The sequence below is a fragment of the Equus quagga genome, chromosome 17 (assembly GCF_021613505.1).
Source record: "Equus quagga isolate Etosha38 chromosome 17, UCLA_HA_Equagga_1.0, whole genome shotgun sequence".
NCBI lineage: Eukaryota > Metazoa > Chordata > Mammalia > Perissodactyla > Equidae > Equus > Equus quagga.
This window is the reverse complement of record NC_060283.1, coordinates 26,653,008-26,670,995: the sequence shown is the minus strand read 5'-3', so window position 1 is coordinate 26,670,995 and position 17,988 is coordinate 26,653,008. Positions and strand designations below refer to the sequence as shown.

Below are 17,988 nucleotides of genomic sequence, written 5' to 3'. Positions count from 1 at the left end.
TCCATCCTGTTTTCCCTACTGTCCCTACTCTTTAGGGCTCGGCTCAAATGTGGCCACCCCAGGAGGTGTACCACGATCCCACAGGCCCATGGGCTCCGCTCGCAGCTGCCCAGAGTACCTCCGTCCGCAACTGCTCCCAGAGCCCCCAGGGGGCTGGTACCCCTCCGCTCCTCCCAGCACCCCGCCACTCACGCTCCAGTCCACAGTGCTCCGGATCTGCCGCTCTGGCTCGCTGCACGGGGCCCCGGGAGTGGGAGGAGGGGGGGCCAGGTGCTGAAGGCCCGACTTGGTGATGGCTTTCCTACAGAAAAGGAGACAGCTGAGGCCAGCTGAGCACTTGGCGACTCTGCTCCTCCCCCCTCACCTGGGATCTCTGCCCTCACTGTGACCTCGACCCAAGGGCCAGGCAGGGACGCAGCAGGGAGGGTGGAGGACCCCCATGGCAGCCAGACCCTGAGAGGACCCCTGTAAGAGGCTCTGCCCTCCTCACGACCCTTCTAGGGCACGCTGGCTTCCGGGCCCTGCCCAGAGCTGCTGCCAAGCGGGATGCCTGCAGGCCAGGCAGAGCCTCAAAGTCCCTGCTCCATGCCAGCCCCCCTGGAGGCCGCAGCTATACCTACGCAAGCAGGGCGCTCCAGGCCTGGGGTCCGGCTGACTTGCGCCGTAGGGCTACCTGGCGCCTGCGGGAGAGCGGGCGCACACGGGCGGGCATCATGGGGCCAGGGTGCTGGCCCCCGGGCCGCTGCTGGCTGAGGCAGCTGTAGTAACCGTGCAGGCCCCAGCGGGCACAGTCGTACACCACGTCCGCAGGGAGCAGGTGGGAGGAGGTGCGGCGCCGGCGCAGGCACCGTGGCACAGGCAGCAGGGCCCGGGCGGCCTGGGGCGGGGGGCACCCTGGGCTCTCGGCACCTGGCTGGGTGGCACTCAATGCCGCAACTGTCATGTCCTTCTGGACCCTCTCCCCCTCCTCCTCCTCATTCATGCCCACAAGCCCGGCCAACAGCAGGGGTGCGCCCAGAAGCCGGGCCCCACCAGTGGCAGGCTGTGCGGTGGGCACCTCGTCCACGAGGAAGCGGGGGTTGCAGGAGGGGGGTGCGGTGCTGGAGCGCCGGCGGCGGGTGCCCTGGGCCCCCACCCCGCAGACCGGGAGGCAGCCCTGGAGCTGGCCGCTGGAGCGGCGCCGCTGTGCCAGGGAGGATGAGGCCTGGCCGGCAGGGGAGCGGCGTCGGGCCTTGCCCGTGGGCAGCCCCACACCACCGGGCCGCCGCTGCCCCTCTCCAGGGCCTGGCACCTTCCGCTGGAAGTGTCTCCTAAAGAAGGTCTCCATGGCAGGGGCAGCAGGTGGCTGTTGGGCACAGAGACCGGGAGCATCAGGAGCCAGGCCAGGCCATGGCCCATCCTGTGCCCAGGAGCCCATCACAGCCTCTGCCCTTTGAGCAGGGAGGGGACGCTTGGGAGGGAGGATGATGGCCTCTGACCTCTGTAAATGGGGTGTTCAAGGGTACCAGGGAGCGCACACTTCCCGCTTTGGGAAGCACTGGCGCCCTCCCAACTTATACCCCTAGGCTGCCCGAGGAGTAAGGCGGAGGAGGGGGCTCCCCTGTCCAGGCACCATAACCCAGAGCCCCGGCCCACACGGCTTCGGCTGCGCTCCCTGAAGCTGATGGGAAAGAAAAGGGAAGCTGGAAGTCCGGAGGCCTGGGTTCCAGTCCGGAGGCGGTCTGGATAGACCGTCAGCCGAGAGCAAGGCTTTCCTGCTCGGCGGGATTTTGCTTTGCCACCAACATGGGGCAGGTTCGGGTTAGGTGTCCCCTCCTGGGACATGGCGTAAACAAGGCTCTCTGAAAAGCAACTCAGACCTGGGAAGAGCCAGCCTCTCTCAGCCCCAGGCCCGGGTCAGGCTGAGCGGCCTGTGGAACTGGAGAGGCTGACACCTGACCGAGGGACAAAGGACCCTGGGGAAAGGAGGCCCTCCGAGAGAGAGCCGGAGAGGCAGCGGAGCAGCCACCCATCTTCACCCAGGGGACTTCGTATGGAAGCGCAAGAGGCCAGAGCCGAGAGAACAGCCTTCTGGATTCTGGGGGGGGGGTGCATGTCCGTATCCGAGGGGCTGGCGGTAAGGACTTTTCTAGAAGTAGACTGGTCTGCAGAGGCAGATTACAGACTTCCCACGTGTGACAATGGGCAACGTCTGAAAACCTTCCCAGTCTGTCGCTGAGGGAGCCCGTGAACTGCACCTTGTCCTTAGGGCCAATGCAGCAGCTCCAACTCTCCAAGGCCCAAACCCTGAGCTGCCCAGAGCTCCCTCCTGCAGGGAGGCGGGACCCTTGGTGACCATCCTCGCTCCAGCCGCCCTCCCTTGACCTGTTCTGAACACGTGCCCCGCCTCCTTCACCCGCTCACCGACCCCTGCACCCCTTCTTCACAGGCCGCTGGGGTCACCTGCACCCTTGCCTCTCCCTAACCGTGGGGGAAGGGCAGGAAGCCAGATACGCTTCGGGGGGCGAGGCCGCCAGAGTGTCTGGGGATGCCTGTGTCCTGCCATCAGGGGCTCTCCCGGGCCCTGGCAGCCAGAGGGGGGCCCATCACGGCCATGAGACATTGACTGGGGCTGACAGAAGCTCTTCTGCCTGCAGAGGGCCTGGCAGTGGTCAGGCGGGGCGGGGGCGGGGGGTGGGAGCCCTGGACAAATGGTGGGAGAGGGTGGGCTTGAGGACTCAGGCAGGGCCGCATGTCTTGCGCCTACTCCGCCCACCCACCCACCCAGCCACCGCACTCTTTGATTGGGTGGGTCCGGGCAGGCAGCGTCTGGCCGCAGCCCTGGGTGGGTGCAGGGGCCCTGAGGGGGAGGCAGACGGGGGCCCAGGGGTCTGAGCTCCTATGATCAGCGAGCGGTGGAGGCAGCCGGGCCTGGGGAGGCAGCGTCCAGGACTGCCCGGCTCCTGTGCCCTGGCTGTTACAGTCCTCATCCCCTGCAGGCGACAGGGAGGCGGGCAGGAGGCAGCTCTGTGGGCAGAGGGCCCTCGGCTTCCTCCTAACATCGACATCGTCACAGCTCACATTACCGAGTGTTCGCATGTGTCACACACCGTGTAAGCCTCCTCAGATACGTCTGCCACTTTATAAAGCACAGCAAGCCTGAAGGACAGCACTGCATCAGGCCATGTTCCTGCAGGGGAACTGAGGCGCAAAGAGGTAGCTTGCCCCAAGGCCACAGCTAGTCAGGGTAGAGCCAAGGTTGGACCCCAAGTCTATCTGGAAAGATACAGAGAAGAGTAGGGTATTTCCTCCTGGGCCACGAGGCTGGGGATGGGGTAGAGACGGGAACCCTAACAGGAACAGTAAGGGTCACATTTTTTTTTTTTTTTTTTGAGGAAGATTAGCCCTGAGCTAACTGTTGCCAATCCTCCTCTTTTTTCCAAGGAAGACTGGCCCTGAGCTAACATCCATGCCCGTCTTCCTCCACTTTATATGTGGGACGCCTACCACAGCATGGCGTACCAAGCAGTGCTATGTCCGCACAAGGATCAAAAGTGGCGAACCCTGGGCTGCCAAAAGCAGAATGTGTGCATTTCACCGCTGCTCCAGCAGGCCAGCCCCCGGTCACATTGACTGACCACCTCCTGTGGGACAGGCCCTGGGCTAAGCACTTCCATTCATCATCATGTCTGATCCTACCACAACCCTGCAGGGCAGGCAGGAAGCACGGCTCCACCAGAGAGACGAGGAAACTGAGGCTTGAAGAGGGGCAGGAACGTGCTCAAGGCCACATGGCCGGTTAGTGCCAGAACGGGGACCTGAACCCAGGTCTGCCCTGCACCCAGAAGATGAGCCTGAAGGCCCAGCTGGCCCCTGCTGCCAGGGCACCAACCTACCAGCACTCCCCCAGGGTGTCTGCTTTCCCCGCCCGTCTAGTCAGGCTGCCCTGTGACAGCTGCCCAGCCTGGAGGAGATTAGTCACCCGGACACACCGCCTGATGCTAGTGTCACCCAGAAAACAAAACGCCACAGTCAGTGGGAGGTGGGGGGCTGCTGCAGGCGCTCAGCGGGTGGTGGTGACGGCTGGGCTCTGTCTGCTGGTCCAGACCCACACTGACAAGAAGGGCCAGGAGGAAGAGGTGGCCGACACCTCCCGCCTCACAACACGGGGGCCCGCTTACAGGTGCTCCCACAGTGCTCTGGCCCCACGCCACCAGGCAGCCAGGTCCACATCCATCGGGAGTCTCCTCGGCTGCCTGATGGTGCGGTCAGTCCGAGCAGGGAGGAAGGCAGGCCAGGCCAGGGTTGTGTGACCATGTGCAAAGCTGTCCCCTCACAGGCCTCAGTTTCCTTATTTGTTCGAGGAGGCTGTCAGACTGGCTGATCTGACCTTTATGACAAGCTCTCCTGCCAGGCACCCACGCCTCTGTGCTCCCACGCCCCTTCCCCTGGCCCCATGCTTCCTGTTCCTCTGGTCTCCATAGCAACCTCTGTCCTCTGGTCAGCAAGAGCCTGACTCCTGACTTCCTATCTCTGCCGAGGCTTCTCCTGGGTCTGGTCGGAAGCCCGGGCTGGCTTCCGGCCTGTCCCAGCCTGTCCCCTGCTTGGGCTGGGAGCCTTTTCCCACAGCCCAGCTCTGAGCAGCAGCTTCTTCTCACCTCACGCTGTCACCTTCAGCACACCACAGAGTATGTGTAAAGGTCACTGGAGGAGGCCCCACAGGCTTCTGACACCAACAGCAGAGCAAAATGGCTACCCCTCAGCCTCTGGGTGGGAGGCCTGGGGGAAGCCTGTCACGTCCAAAGGGGACAGTATAGGAAAGGACTCAGGGGCCCCATCAACCTCCAGCTGGCTGTTGGGGGCTGGGAAGGACAAAGGATGTGCAGGAGAGGCACGCATGGTGGTGTCTGGCCACGCGCCCTTGAAGGACAGCCGAGCTCAGGCAGCCGCCAGTGTGGGCGAGCGGGCCCAAGTGCCCGACTGGAAGGACCCGGCCATCTAGCCCAGCACATCTCACCCGCTGGGGCTGCTGCAAGTGGAAAAGTGCAAAGGCTTTGGAACCCTGCAGCTGCCAGTGCTCTCCTGGGCTGATCAACTGACCTTTCAATGTCCTCATCTGCAGAATGGGAATGGTACCACTAGCTCAGAAGGCTGGCATAGGCCGCTCTGATGAGATGGCAATATAAAGTACCTAACAATATGACACCTGGCAGAGCGTGGGGGCCTGGCGTGGCCTCTGCTCACGGCAGACACCAGGGCATGTGGATCGTGCCGCCTCCTGCGTTTGTCTCTGCCTGCGGTGGGGGTGGGAACCCAGAAAGGGAAGCAGGAGTACCCAGGGTGGCCACCACCCACCACATGAGGAAGAGAGCCTGGCAGCCGGAGCCACCTGGGTGTCTGCTCAGCTGTGAGGAATGCCCTCTGCCCCGATACCAGGCCTGACCCCCAGGGACTCCTCTGCCTCCTTAGGTGCTCGCCCAGGACACCCTGTGGGATTCAGCCAGAGCACCCATTCCATGCTGTGGGCAGGGCCCATACATGCCTTTCCCCTGGGTGCAGGCTGGGAATGGTGCACGGTGGCCCCTCTTCCAGCAGCCCCAGAGCAAGGGCAGGGAGCTGCCCCCCAGCAGACTGCCAGGCAGAAGCCACCTCCGGCTGCTCTGCTCCCACAGCCCCCAGGTCGGAGGGAAGGTGACAGGGACTGGTGAGGCAGGATCCCACCTTCCCCAAGGTCTCTACTCACCAAGGGGATCCTGCCACAAACAAAACAAAACAAACAGAAATGCACAGCGGGGAGTAGGGGGACCAGGGCTGCACGGTGAGAGAGGTGACAGGCCAGTAGTGTTGGCTCCCTGGCTCAGGGGCCAAAGCCCGACATTCCCTTCCCCTGAACCTTTCCATCAGCTTTAGGAACCTCATCTTGGGATGATGGTGCCTGGGCCCACCCTGATCCACCCCTCCCCAGACCCCCCCCCAGACACAGAGAGCAGGGAGGAAGCAGAAGGCAAGGAAGGATTGCGGGTGCCCCCTGTGACCTGATCTGGAAGGCAGGGTGGCAGGCAGGAGGTGGGCGAGCAGGTGGGGGCCTGGGTCCCCGTGGGCAGGCGAGCCCCGGCTCTGGCTCCAGCTCCAGGCTGCCGGCCTCGGGCTTGCAAGTCCTAGTTTGGAGAGCGAGCGGCTGTGGCTGCTCATCTGCCCCCTCCCCCTCGCCACCCGCCTCCCCCCAGCTGAGACAGCCGTTATGAAAATAACCCGATTGGTAACCGACTGCACTTCCTCTCCCAGCGGTGGCTCCGGGCCCTGCAGCAGGCAGGCGGAGGGTAGGTGGGCGGGCACAGAAGCGTGCACGAGTTTTGCCTCCTGGCTTCTCTCCCCAAAGTTCCCAGAGCCAGGCTGAGTGACGGGCAGCCCAGTAGCCTCCCCTCCCTCTGGCACCTGTTTCAGCGCAGCCCCTGCCTCAGCTCCAGGAGGCGGGGGTGGGGGTGTGTGTGGGGGAGATTGGGGGTCAGGCCGGAAGGGGAGCTGGCCACCTAACGCCGTCTCCCACCCACGGGACAGGTCTTCTGGGGTCTGAGAAAAGCATCCGAGACAGCTAAGCACTGGCTCCAGACCTAATAACCACAAAAATAAATATCTGTCAAGTGTCTCACAACTTATAAAGCACTTTTTCACACGCGGTATCAGAAAAGAGGCTTGCAATTCCCCTGCGCTGGTGGCATTATGGTAAATGAAGGGGCACCTGAGGCCGTGGAGGCCTGTGACCGCCCACGGCTCACAAGTGGCTGAGCTGGGACTCCAGATCCTGGGTCTCGAAGCCCTGCCAACGGGGCGGGTCCCAGCTGCCCTGGCTCGTGTCCAGGGGAGGCCAGCCCCTTGCACACCCACATCCTGCCCAGGATGCCCGCCTGGCTCCCGAGGGGCTAGGGTGGCAGCTGTCAAACTTCCTGGTCCCAGGACTCTTTCACACTTAAAACTTGAAGTGAAGATCCCAAAAAGGCTTTGATTATGGGGGTTAGAGCTATTAATATTTACTGTATTAGAATTTAAACGGAGAAACGTTTCAAGTATGTGTTAATTCCTTTAAAAACAACAAACCCATGACACGTTAAGAAATAAAACAGACTTTTAGGAAAACTAAACTATTTTCTAAAAAAAAAAATTAGTGGGAAGAGTGACATTTTTAAAATTTTTGCAAATCTCTTTAATGCCTGGCTTAATAGAAGACAGCCGGATTCTCGTACCTGCCTCTGCAGGCAATCTGTTGTGATGTGCTGTTTCAGCTGAAGTATACGAAGAAAACGCTGCCTCATACTGACGTGTACTTAGAAAAGGAAGGAGTATTTTAATAGCCTTTTCAGCCAATTATGGACACTTTGCAACTACACTAAAATACGACAAGCGGCAGTTTCTTAAAGGTTAGTGGCTGTGTGGAATCTGGAGCCCCGTCACTGAACCTTTCACTGGCCCATCTTGCTTTCTGAATTTCGTAACGTCAAGCATTGGTCACTGGAAAATATTGGGCTAGTGAATTGTGCAGATCTTCCAAATGTTGACACATTTCCTCGTGCAATATCAAAAAACCACACTTGCTAACATATTCCGGGTCTCATGAGAAAAGTCTTTAAGTCCTGGGAAGCTCTCAGGCTCTAGAGAGTGCATCTGAGGATTCCAAAATTCTAATTTTCGTTCAAAAGCTCGAATTTTATCATTAGCAACAAATACGGATGCTGTTTTTGAAGTGACAAGCTCACTTCATTCATTTTTGAGAAAACGTCTGCCTAATACCTAAGTCTGAAGAGTTTTGCATGTCAGGTGTTCTTTCAAATTAAAATGGTGTTCCTTAAAAACAGTGACTAGTACAGCTTGCAATTCAGTCACAAGAGTGCTTTTCAAGAGAACCAGCAGAGTTCAGCTTGCAGTAAAAGTATATTACGTACATGTCATATTTCTTCATACAGAGTATTTAAAAAGATGTATCTCAAGGATCCCAGCTTTATGAAATTAACCCTTTTACTGCATTTTTTGTTGCTGTGAGTGGGAAGAACACAATGGCTGCTGGTTTACATTGGGGCCACCGCCCTGATCTGTGTGAAGGTTCCAGCAGTTTCACCCAGGATTGCTTCTGCACCATCAGTCAAATATTAATACAGTGAAAAAGACAGCTCCGAAAGTAGTGTTATGAGAATAGTTCTGGCCTCAGAAATGCCTGGAAAGGCTCTAGGGCACTCCTAGGACCATACTTTGGGAACCACGGATTCAAAAGGAGGCCCGAATCCTCCAGCCTGGTGAAGGTGGCTTCGGTGTGTGGCTCTCCGATGCCCTGACTCACCCTTGGTTCTAACCAAGCCAACGTGTTCTCTGCCCCCCAGTCTGGCTGTGCCCAAGCTCGCTGCTGTGTCCCTGCACGTGGCGTAGCTTCTGCCTGGAATCCTGGCCCCCTTCCCCACCTGGTATCAAAATCCCAACTCTCGCAGCTGCCCTAGCCAAGAACACGTCACTCCCACTGATTATCCCCACCCCCCGTTTGGCTCCTCTGCCACTGGACCCCTGGGAGTCCTGATTCTCTCAAGTCCATATGCCTCGTTCCTCCCACCCACCAGACCGCCAGCTCCTGGAGGCCAGGGGCCAGTTCTAGCGCATCTGGGCACGCCGAGCACGGTGCCTGGCAGTGAGGCCAGTGCTTCCTGCTGATCAGCTCAGGAGGAAGGAACAGGGAATTCTGTGGGGGAGGGGCCAGAGCCATAAGGGGGGAGAAGGGTCCCGCACCCAAGGGCTGACCACAAGGCCCAGGCCGGCCCAGGCCACTTCTCTCTGTGCACACAAGTGGATGGCGACAGCCTTGGTTTTAGCAGCTACCTTCTCTCCTCTCCAGAGGCCCCAAGAGCGACAGCTGAGCCCCTTTCTGAGCCGGGTGCCCTGCCCACTCCATGCTCTCCTGGCTTCCTTTATAAAACCTGGACAGCAGGATTCGGCGACATGAAGTCACAAGGTGAGGGTGGTGGGCAAGGAGGGGAGGGGAGGGGAGGGGCTGCCTCAGACGCTGGGGGCCGCGCCAGGACCTTAGCTCTGAGCTCTTGCTGAAACAGCCCCAGTCTCTCCTTCATGTCCCCGGTGCCTGTCTCAGGGTCTGACTCCTGGTCAGCCCCAGAGAAATGTGTGTGGAATGAACAACTGACTCGTTCCTTTAGGGCCTGCCCTCCAAGCCATCCAGCCCACTGCCACCAGAGCACAATGCAAAGACCTGGGCCTGACAGGCAGCAGGCCTCCCAGCCTCCTCCCTCAGCTCACTCCCATACATATTTTTTCTTTTTTTTGTGAGGAAGAGTGGCACCGAGCTAACATCAGTTGCAAATCTTCTGCTTTTTGCTCGAAGAAGCCTGTCACTGAGCTAAATCTGTGCCCATCTTCCTCCATTTTGTTTTTAAGTGGGATGCTGCCACAGCGTGGTTTGACCAACGGTGCTAGGTCTGCGCCCAGGATCCGAACCTGCAAACCCAGGGCCACAGAAGTGGAGTGCTCAAATTTAACCACTACGCCACTGGGCCGGCCCCCTCTCATACTTTTCACATTTTATTTGACAAACACATAACTCACTCTGGGCTAGACACTGTTCTAAGCATTTTACAAGTATTAACTCACTTAATTTCATAAAAATTAATAGGATTATTATCCCCGTTTTACAGATGAGGAAACTGAGGCACAAAGAGATTAAATAACTTGCCTGCAGTCACACAGCTAATAAGTGGCAGAGCTGGGATTCCAACCCAGGAGTCTGCTCCAGGCCCAAGCTCTTAACCTCTCATTCCCTCCCTCTAGATGCTTCTGTCAAAGCACCATGGGTCCCTCTGTGCTTGTGCACCTGGCACCTGGAATCCAACTGTCCTCTTCTGCCTAGTGAACTCTCCTTTATCTTTTCCCTCTCATCTTTTCAGAGTTGGTTCAGACATTGGCTCTGCTGGAAAGTTCTCCGGAGGCCAGGCTCCTGGGGGGTTAGCTGCTCCCACGCTCCGGCCCCTTCAGTCATTCTGGGCCAACAGCCCTGGTTTACAAGTCTGTATTCCCCACCAGATTGTGAGCCCCTGGGACGGTGTATTGCTTGTAATTGCATCCCCAGGGCCTAGAAGTGCCGGATGTGGTTTGAAGAGCGAATGGAGGGAAAAGTGAATGGTCCAGGCTCAGCTTCACGGATCAAGCTGAGAGCAAAGGGCTTCAGGCAGGCCAGTGACCCAGCGCTGCCCAGCTCCTGAGGCCTCCCTCCAGCACTGGGTGGGTACGCTGCTGGTCTGGGCTGAGCTCTCTGATCTCAGAGACAACTGAAACTCATCTCTGATGGATTGCTGATGTCTCCCTCTGAGACGCCCAACCCCCTGCTGAGAGTGTCACAAACCCCCGGTTGGCCCTCCATCCCTCTTCTCTGGTGACGGCCCCTCTCCTTGGCTTCTCTCGTGTCTGCGGCAGGCTCCCATTCCCCATCTGCCACGAGCAGCATTCCCCCATCATCCCTCATTCAAAATTTAATTCCCCCTCTGAACCTTCTGGTCACGTTGCTCCCCCCTCCATTTCCTAGAAGACATTCTCAGAATCCGCGGTCAGCCCCGGGGCCCCACCCTGCCCCGCAGGCTTCCGTGCACCCAACACGGGGGTTTTCCTGCCTTTCGGTCAGGAACTGTGCCCAAAATCTGAGAGGTCGCAGGGGACAAAGGTCTTGTCCGAGGATTTGGACTCAAAGGTACAGAAGGTTCTGCCTCAGATTCGCTATGTGACCTCGAGCCAGGCTTTACCTTGAGCCTCCATTTCCTCATCTGATAAGGGGGACAGCACCCGCCTCGTCCTCCTCACCAGACCGCTGCAAGCTTGACAGAGACAGTGTTTGTTCACAGTAAGCAATTCCTCAGTTTACCAACACTTCGAAGAAAGAAAGTAACTCCTGAGGCCTACAAATGAGGACGACGACTTTGGAGCACAATTGGGCAACAGGTGTCTAGGCTGAAGAGACCCCACTCTAACCAAGCACTGGGGCAGCGCACACAGGACCAAGTACGAGAACAGTCTCTGAAGGACAGCTTCTATGACAAAACCCCTGCCATCGGCCTAGATGTCCATCAACAGGAGCCGGGGCACATAAGCTGCTATACAGGTACAAAAAGGAATAGGATAAAGCAGTTAAAATGGGTTCACCAGAGCTCACATTTCAAGACGCTTAAACTCCACACGATATAGAGGGAAAAATCTAAATTCAGAATACATACGGTATATCATTTAAATCAAGTGCAAAACCACAAAAAGAGTACTATATGTGGCTATGGATGCACAGCTATGTAGGAGAAACTTTAAAACAGGCATGGGCATACAACCGCCACCGCCAGGACTGTGGTTTCCTCCGGGGAGGGAGACGGGGGCCTCCATCTCTATCTAAAGCATATACGACATAAGGGTAAGATTTGACCGAGCTAAGAGGCGGGTACGACATTATTCTGTGTACCTTTCTAATTGCAAAATATTTAATGTTTTTTAAAAGATTTAAAAACAATTTTTGAAAGAGACCCCCCAGAGAGAGAAGAGCTCGCCGGGGATGCCCTGGGTCTTCTGTGGCTGGGTTTCAGCAGTGGCACGGGACCCCAAGTGTGCTCCTTACACTGTCGCACAGCAGGAAGCCCACGTCTGTGGGGCTGGAAGGAGGGTCTGCTCCCTAAGGAGGCCTTCCAGAGGAAGGAGAGGGGGGCAGGTTGTGTCAGTGGGGTGTCTCTGTGGGCTGGGGAGCAGGAACCAGCCTGCCCCCTTTCACAACCGCCCCCGCCTCAGGAAAATGTCAGCAAGCTGGGGAAGGGGGGTGGAGAGACAGGCAAGCTGTGAACCCGCGAGATGCTGGGGCGTGGGCGGCGCAGGCCCAGGCTCCCGGACAGCTATTTTGGCAAGTGCTGTGATGGGGCTCAGCCCTGGCAGCGGAGAGGCCTCTCCATGGGAGCTCTGAGCTGGCGCTCGGCCAGGAGCAAGGGGGAGCAGGTCTCTGAAAGCAGAGGGGCGCTCTGGGCCCTCCCTCTCTCTTCAGAGCTCTCACCACGAGGCGCTGGGTACAAATGAGGCCCGGTGCGCCAAGCACCTCTCCTTAGGCCACAAGCCACCCACTGCCCCCAGGGTGATAGCACAGGCTCCTTTGAACACGTCCATTGAGTCTCCTGCTCCCTGCCCTTTGAAAGCGAGATAAAGGTCACAGACTTGCCCCTCCATCCAGACCCAGCCAGGGAGCCATGTGACAACCTGCTAACAACCCCAGTGCCCCTACTCAAGGGTCTCCCCCAGCCCAGCCTTGCTCCCCCTGAAGCTGGGATCCCTGTGGCAGTTCCCCCTTGAGGTCCGGGAGCAGATCACCTCCTGGGTCTCACTCCAATCCCACACAAGACAAAAGTCTCTCAGTCTCACGGAGCACTCAAACCCCCTCCCGGGCTCCGCCAGTTTGGGGATGGGAAAATAACAGGAGAAGAGAGTGCTGACCAGGAGGGCAGCCTGGCGTTGGGAAAAGAGCCTTGGGTCTGGGCTCAGGCGTCAGCTGTGTGATGCTGGGCCGGGCCCCTGACCTCTCTGCCCTGGCTTCTCATCGTAAAATGGGAAGCAAACCAACTACAAGGATGTTGTGAGGATCACACGAAACTGGTGCCTTTACAAGCTTCTGGCAACTGGTAATCGCCAGAAGAAGATGAGCTGGCATGGCACTCACCTGGACGCAGGGGAGTGTAGGGGAGGGTGGGGGTGCTCATGTCCTCACCTCGCCCTCCTCTCCCCGGGCCACAGAGCCCGTGGGCTCACTCAGACCTGCTCCCCACCGCCTAACCATGTCTCTGGTGTCTCAGCCGAGGAAAGAGCAAAAGGGAAGATGGCGGAACGAGAGCTCCTCAAGGACACTTGCTCTGGCTGGCACTTCCCCCCTGGAACTGCCCTCGAAGGCTGCCACCTGTGACGGGAGTGGCAGCCAGGCCTGAGCTGAGAACCCTGGTGGGTGGGGAACCACGCTGCAGGTGCCACGTGGGGCTGATACCCTATGGGGGACCTGAAACACAGCAGCAGTCAGGGGGGCAAGAGACGAGTGCCTGGCACCATGCAGAAGTGTACCCGCTCACCACCCAGGGCCCAGGGGAGCGTGGAGCCTGGACGCAGGGGTGGCCAGCCCCCTCCTCACCCACGCTGGCCCCAAGCTGACTTAGAGAACTGCTGGGGGGTGTGGCCTCCAGGAGGAGAGGCAGAGGGGGTGGCGAGGGGGAGGAGCAGAGGGCAGGTGGGAAGGGGCCACGCCAGGAAAGCAGGGAGGGCTCTGGGGTCCTGTGATGTGCCACAAATTGACATGACCCTGGAGTCAGGGGGCCGGAGCTGGGGTCCCAGACAACCCCTAGCTGGCTGTGAGACCGTGGCCCAGTCAAGGCCACCTCACTGGCCTCGATCTTCAGGGAGGGGCTGGGTTGGGCCAGGTGACATGGAAGCTCAGGGCCTGCCTTCTGCCACACTGGGACTGGCCCCACTCTGGCAGCAAGAGATCAGATAACTCGCCAGGAGGAGGCATCTGTGGGGCCACCTCCTGCAGGTCTGGTCCAAGCGGACTGGCCAGAACGAGAAGCTCCCCTCCCACAGCCCTCCCCACAAGGGCAGCTGTCGCCCCCTGGTGTCACTCTAGCGATACTGCAGGGCAAGTGCCCCGGTCATCTTCCAGACCTTGAAACTCTCTTTCTTGCCTTTGGCGGGGTCTAGGGACCTAACCTCTGCTTCTCCCGGGGACCAGCACAGGCCAAGCCTCAGGACCAACGTCGCACTCACCTCCTCTGCTTGGGGGGTGACTGGCAAATTCTGGAGAGGGCTCAAGGACACTGAGGAGGGCAGCCCTGTTTCTCTAGCCCTCCCACCTCCAGCTGCCCAGGGCCTAGCTTTCCCTGACCAGGGCCACTCAGTCCTTCCTCTGTCCTTGCCTGGGAGGACACCCACTCGCATGCTCTCTTTTGCCAACTGAGCGTCCTGGGTGGCTCCGCATCCTGAGATTTGACCTTTTGGCGTACGGCACAGAGAGAACATGACAAGAGCTGCTCCTCCCCTCCCCTGACCTGTAAGGCAGAGACTCCTGCAGGAAGACCCTGAGAGCCCTACCCTAGCTCCGGACCTTGGCCAGCTCCCCACTGGCCCAGACGTCGCGAGCGTGGGGAGCAGGCCTGGGAGGTGAACCGATGCACAGCTCAGCCACTGAGGCCCCTTTTTCTTCCCAAACTGGCGGGAATCCAGGGACTCTGGCTTGCTCCCGCCTCCCCTGGCCACCTGGGCCACTCCCAGTCTTAGTGGGAGCAGACAAACCACTCCAAGAGGCTCCTCGGGCTCCCAGACATCCCGGCGCCTCGGAGTGGGAGGCGTCCCTCAACACCCCCTCCCCAGTCACTGCAAAACCAACCCAAACCGGGGCTGCTTCGGCTCAGACTGCCCGGCGGGCACCCTCTGCCAGCCTGAACTTCAGGACCATGCTCACCTGGGGCCAGGTGGCATCACCTCTAAATGGGGCCTATTGTCTCAGACTTGTTCCGCAGGTGAGCTTCTTGCCCTCTGGGAACTAATGACTTTGAGCACTAATGAAGGGCAGTGGTGGCAGAGGCTCCCAGGGGCTCCATGGGCAGAGGCTCCCCATGTCTGCAGGTGTGAAGTGATGCCCCTAGGGTGCAAAACCAGCTAATCCACAAGCTGTGGGACCTGCCCAGGGTCAGGCTGCTGGGACCAGGCCAGAGGACGAGCGAGGCCTCTCTCCAGGTGGGCCCTGGAAGGGGAGGCAGCGTCGACTTCCCTCCCACTTCTGACCCGGCACCTTAGGCCAATAGAACCTGAATGCTAAGGCTGAAGGAAAACCGAGATGCCCCGGGATTCCAGCAGGGCCCCTATCTCCTCCAGGGATGGAGGGGTTGAGGGCTCCCCACAAGGACAGGTGAGGTGGGATGGAGCTGGGGAGAATCAGCACTCGGCTTTGTGTCTTACTGGGCTAAAATGGGGGAGACAGCAAATTGCTCCCCAGATTCCACGAGGTCAAGCCAGTTGTGGGGGCTGAGGTGGGCTTTAAGGAAAAGCCTCCTGAAGGAAGATGCCAAAGAGGCTGCCATTCAGAGACTGTTCCACCTGACTGGGCCAGGGATGGCAAACACATGGCCCACGTCCCACCGCTACCTGTCCCTGGCCCACAGGACAGCGTGCGAACTGATTACAGAACTCTCCCACGGAGCCAAGATCCAAACGCAGAATTCTCCAGAGCTGCAGCAGGCACCACCATCTACGTACTATCCTTGATCCGCCCTTCCAGCCGCTGTCTGTTCATTTATCAGGCCCCTCAGCCCCAAGGTTCGAGGGTGCATGGGAGGGGAGAGGAGCAGGTTGGGGGAAACGCAGAGGGTGGACACCCAATGGGAAGTAAGAGCCAGGTAAAGAATGAGCAGAAAAGATGGAGCAGAAAAGGTGGATTCAGCTGGGGCACTGGGTCCTTCCCCTGAGACTGGCAACCAGCAAAGGTGGCAGGACCAAATAAACAGCATGAAAGGGACAGTGCCCAGGGTGGGTGCACTATCCTGAATGCCCTGCCTGCTCCCTACGATCAAAGCCAGGGGAGGAAGGTCAGCCCCAGTGGGCATCTGATTCTCTGAGCTCCCAGGCCCCTCTGGGGAAAGTCTTCTCCTCCAATGCCTTCTCCCTGAGTCTACTGGATTTTCCAAATACATTCATTTCTGAATGCCCCACTGCCCCAGCCCAGTGCCACTGCACCGGGGACACTCCTTACATGCTTTCAAGGTGCTATTGGACTTTCTTCTATTCAGCATCCTCTCAGATCACTTCCCATCCCCAGAGTGACGTAACACTGCGCTTCTCAAACTTGGGAGCGTACTAGAAACACCTGGGAAGCTTTAAAAAACACCCAGGCACCACCTCCAGACCCATGAGTCAGACAGGCCAAGGGGAAGGTCTAGGAATCTGTGTGATGTTCTGTTTGGGGACCTGGCAGACAGAAAGGGAGGTGGGTTTTGGAATCAGACTAGAGTTCGAATTCTCTCTCGGCCTCTTCCTTGCTCTGTGACTCTGGGCAAAAGACTTATCTCTTTGAGCCTGTGTTTTTGTCATCTATAAAAGAGGAGAAATAACACTAATCCTGCTTACTTGAAAGAATTATGTAAAGGTACTTGTTGGCTTTCTTGCGTCTTGCTCTTCCTCCTGGAACTGCCTAAAGTTCATGCCTACACGTGCAAATCTGTGCCCTGCAGAAGGGGCGCAGCCACAGGTCAGAAGAGCCAGCACTTGGCACCCTGTGGGCAGGGACAGGAAGCCGCTGGTGGAGCCCCTCCCGCCCCCTCCGGAGCCTGTGAACACTGGAGGCGACATCCTGCAGAGCTGGGTGTAAAGTGCTCCATCTTGCAGGGCTGTGGGTGACAAAACAGAGGTACCAGAAGCTTTGCTCTTGGCCCCGTTGTATGTGACATTGAAGCCTGCGTGGCTTCACAAGAGCCCACGGAGCTCCATCTGGCAGTGTGAGCATCCAGCTCTCTGGGTGTGCTTGGCGACACAGCGCAGGTGCAAAGAGCAGGGCTCTGCTGGGGGGAAGGCAGGCAGAGGGCATAGGTCAGCATTATAAGGACACCAACGCACAAAATGGGAGACAATCGCCCATGTCACTCGTGGGTAAAGTCTACCCCGGGAAGGGACAGGGCAAAACGGGGACCAAATGCCACAAAGCCTGGGCAACTGAAGAAAAGGGAGAGGGTGGCCTTGGGCAGACGCCAAGCGGTCAGAGTCCAGTCTGAGTTCGCTCTGGGGTCCTTAGCTGATTGGCTACAAGCTCCTCAGCCACTGGGGAAGGGCAGGGGGCAGCCAGGAAACAGCCCAGGGAGCCAGATGGGGTCCTCACGGGGCTCCATCTTCCCTCACCTTACACGGGGCTATACCGTGGCAGGAAGCGGCTCCCAGCCAACACCGGTGCGCTTGTCATGAGCTGTCTGTACTCAGTCTTTCCACACCCTCCCCCAAGTTCCTCACCAGAGTCCTGGTCAAAGCCCCGTCACAGGCACAAGATGGGGACATTTGGTGTGCTGGGGGAGGGGGCAAGATGGAGCTTGAACAGCCAGCACAGATTCCAGACTGCAGTCCAGCCCATTCCTTTCCCAGCAAGGACTGGAAGCAGGGAGGGGAAGAGACACCTACTGCCTAGAAATAGGAGAGTTTGGGGGGTCTCCCTGCTAATTGAGAGCAATGGAGGACAGGTGGCCCGGCACCCCCAATCCCAACGAGAGGCTGAAAACGCTGAGCGACTAAATCAGTGACCAGTGCCCCAGGACAGGCATGTGTGGTGACAGGAGCAACGGGGCCATGTTCTGCAGATGCCATGCAGCGGTAGTAGGCGACCGGGCACCACGGCAGCCCAGGGGGGCGGCGGGACCCCCATCTCACCGGGGCTAGGAGGCTCAGAGGGAGCCCTGTGCTATCAGTGCCAAGAAGTGGCGAGCGCCCAGCTGCGGGGGCCCTACCTGCCGGTGCCAGGGGGCAAGGTGACTGTCTCGCTGCGGGAAGCTGACCCTGCCTCGATGCCACAGAGGAGGAGCGCTAAGCGGCCGGCGCCAGTGCCTGGACGCCGGGGGACCCCCGCACGGAGCCAACGCCAAGACAGCCCGTCCGGCCGGGGCCCGGGGGAGACCTCCGCCAGCTGTCAGTCTCGAGGGGGCCGAGGATGCCGGCCGGTGCCCGCCGCCGCCCCGCTCACCTGTGCCCGAAGAGCCGCAGACCCGGGAAGCGCCGCTTGCTGAGCCGCCGCGGCGCCTTGTCCGGTTCGGGACCCGCGTCGCGCTCGGAGCCGCTGGACGAGGCGGAGGCCGACTCGGAGTCGCTGCTCCGGGCCTCGGGGCTGCCGTCCCGCGGCTCCATCCGGCCCTAGCCCCGGCCGGCGGCGGGCCCGCGGGAGACGCCCATGCCGGGCCGGCGGCCGGGCTCAGCACGCCCGCTCCGTGCCGCCCGGCGCGG

General features: G+C 59.3%; 1 protein-coding gene across 14 annotated transcripts in view; it reads right to left on the bottom strand.

Annotated features, from left to right (window-relative positions):
- DGKZ (diacylglycerol kinase zeta) overlaps positions 1 to 17,988 on the bottom strand; it is a 41,309-nt gene that overhangs the window by 11,733 nt on the left and 11,588 nt on the right. For 5 of the 14 annotated variants that reach the window (XM_046643554.1, XM_046643550.1, XM_046643553.1 and 2 more), the window contains exons 2-4: positions 6,015 to 6,137; positions 621 to 1,345; positions 193 to 301 (exon numbers count right to left, since the gene is read on the bottom strand). In XM_046643554.1, the coding sequence (XP_046499510.1) occupies positions 193 to 301; positions 621 to 1,327 (816 nt within the window). In that variant the 5' untranslated portion in view covers positions 1,328 to 1,345; positions 6,015 to 6,137. Of the gene's footprint in view, positions 1 to 192; positions 302 to 620; positions 1,346 to 6,014; positions 6,138 to 17,731; positions 17,983 to 17,988 lie in introns of those variants that run through there. The other 9 variants (XM_046643557.1, XM_046643560.1, XM_046643558.1 and 6 more) reach the window with 4 other exon arrangements.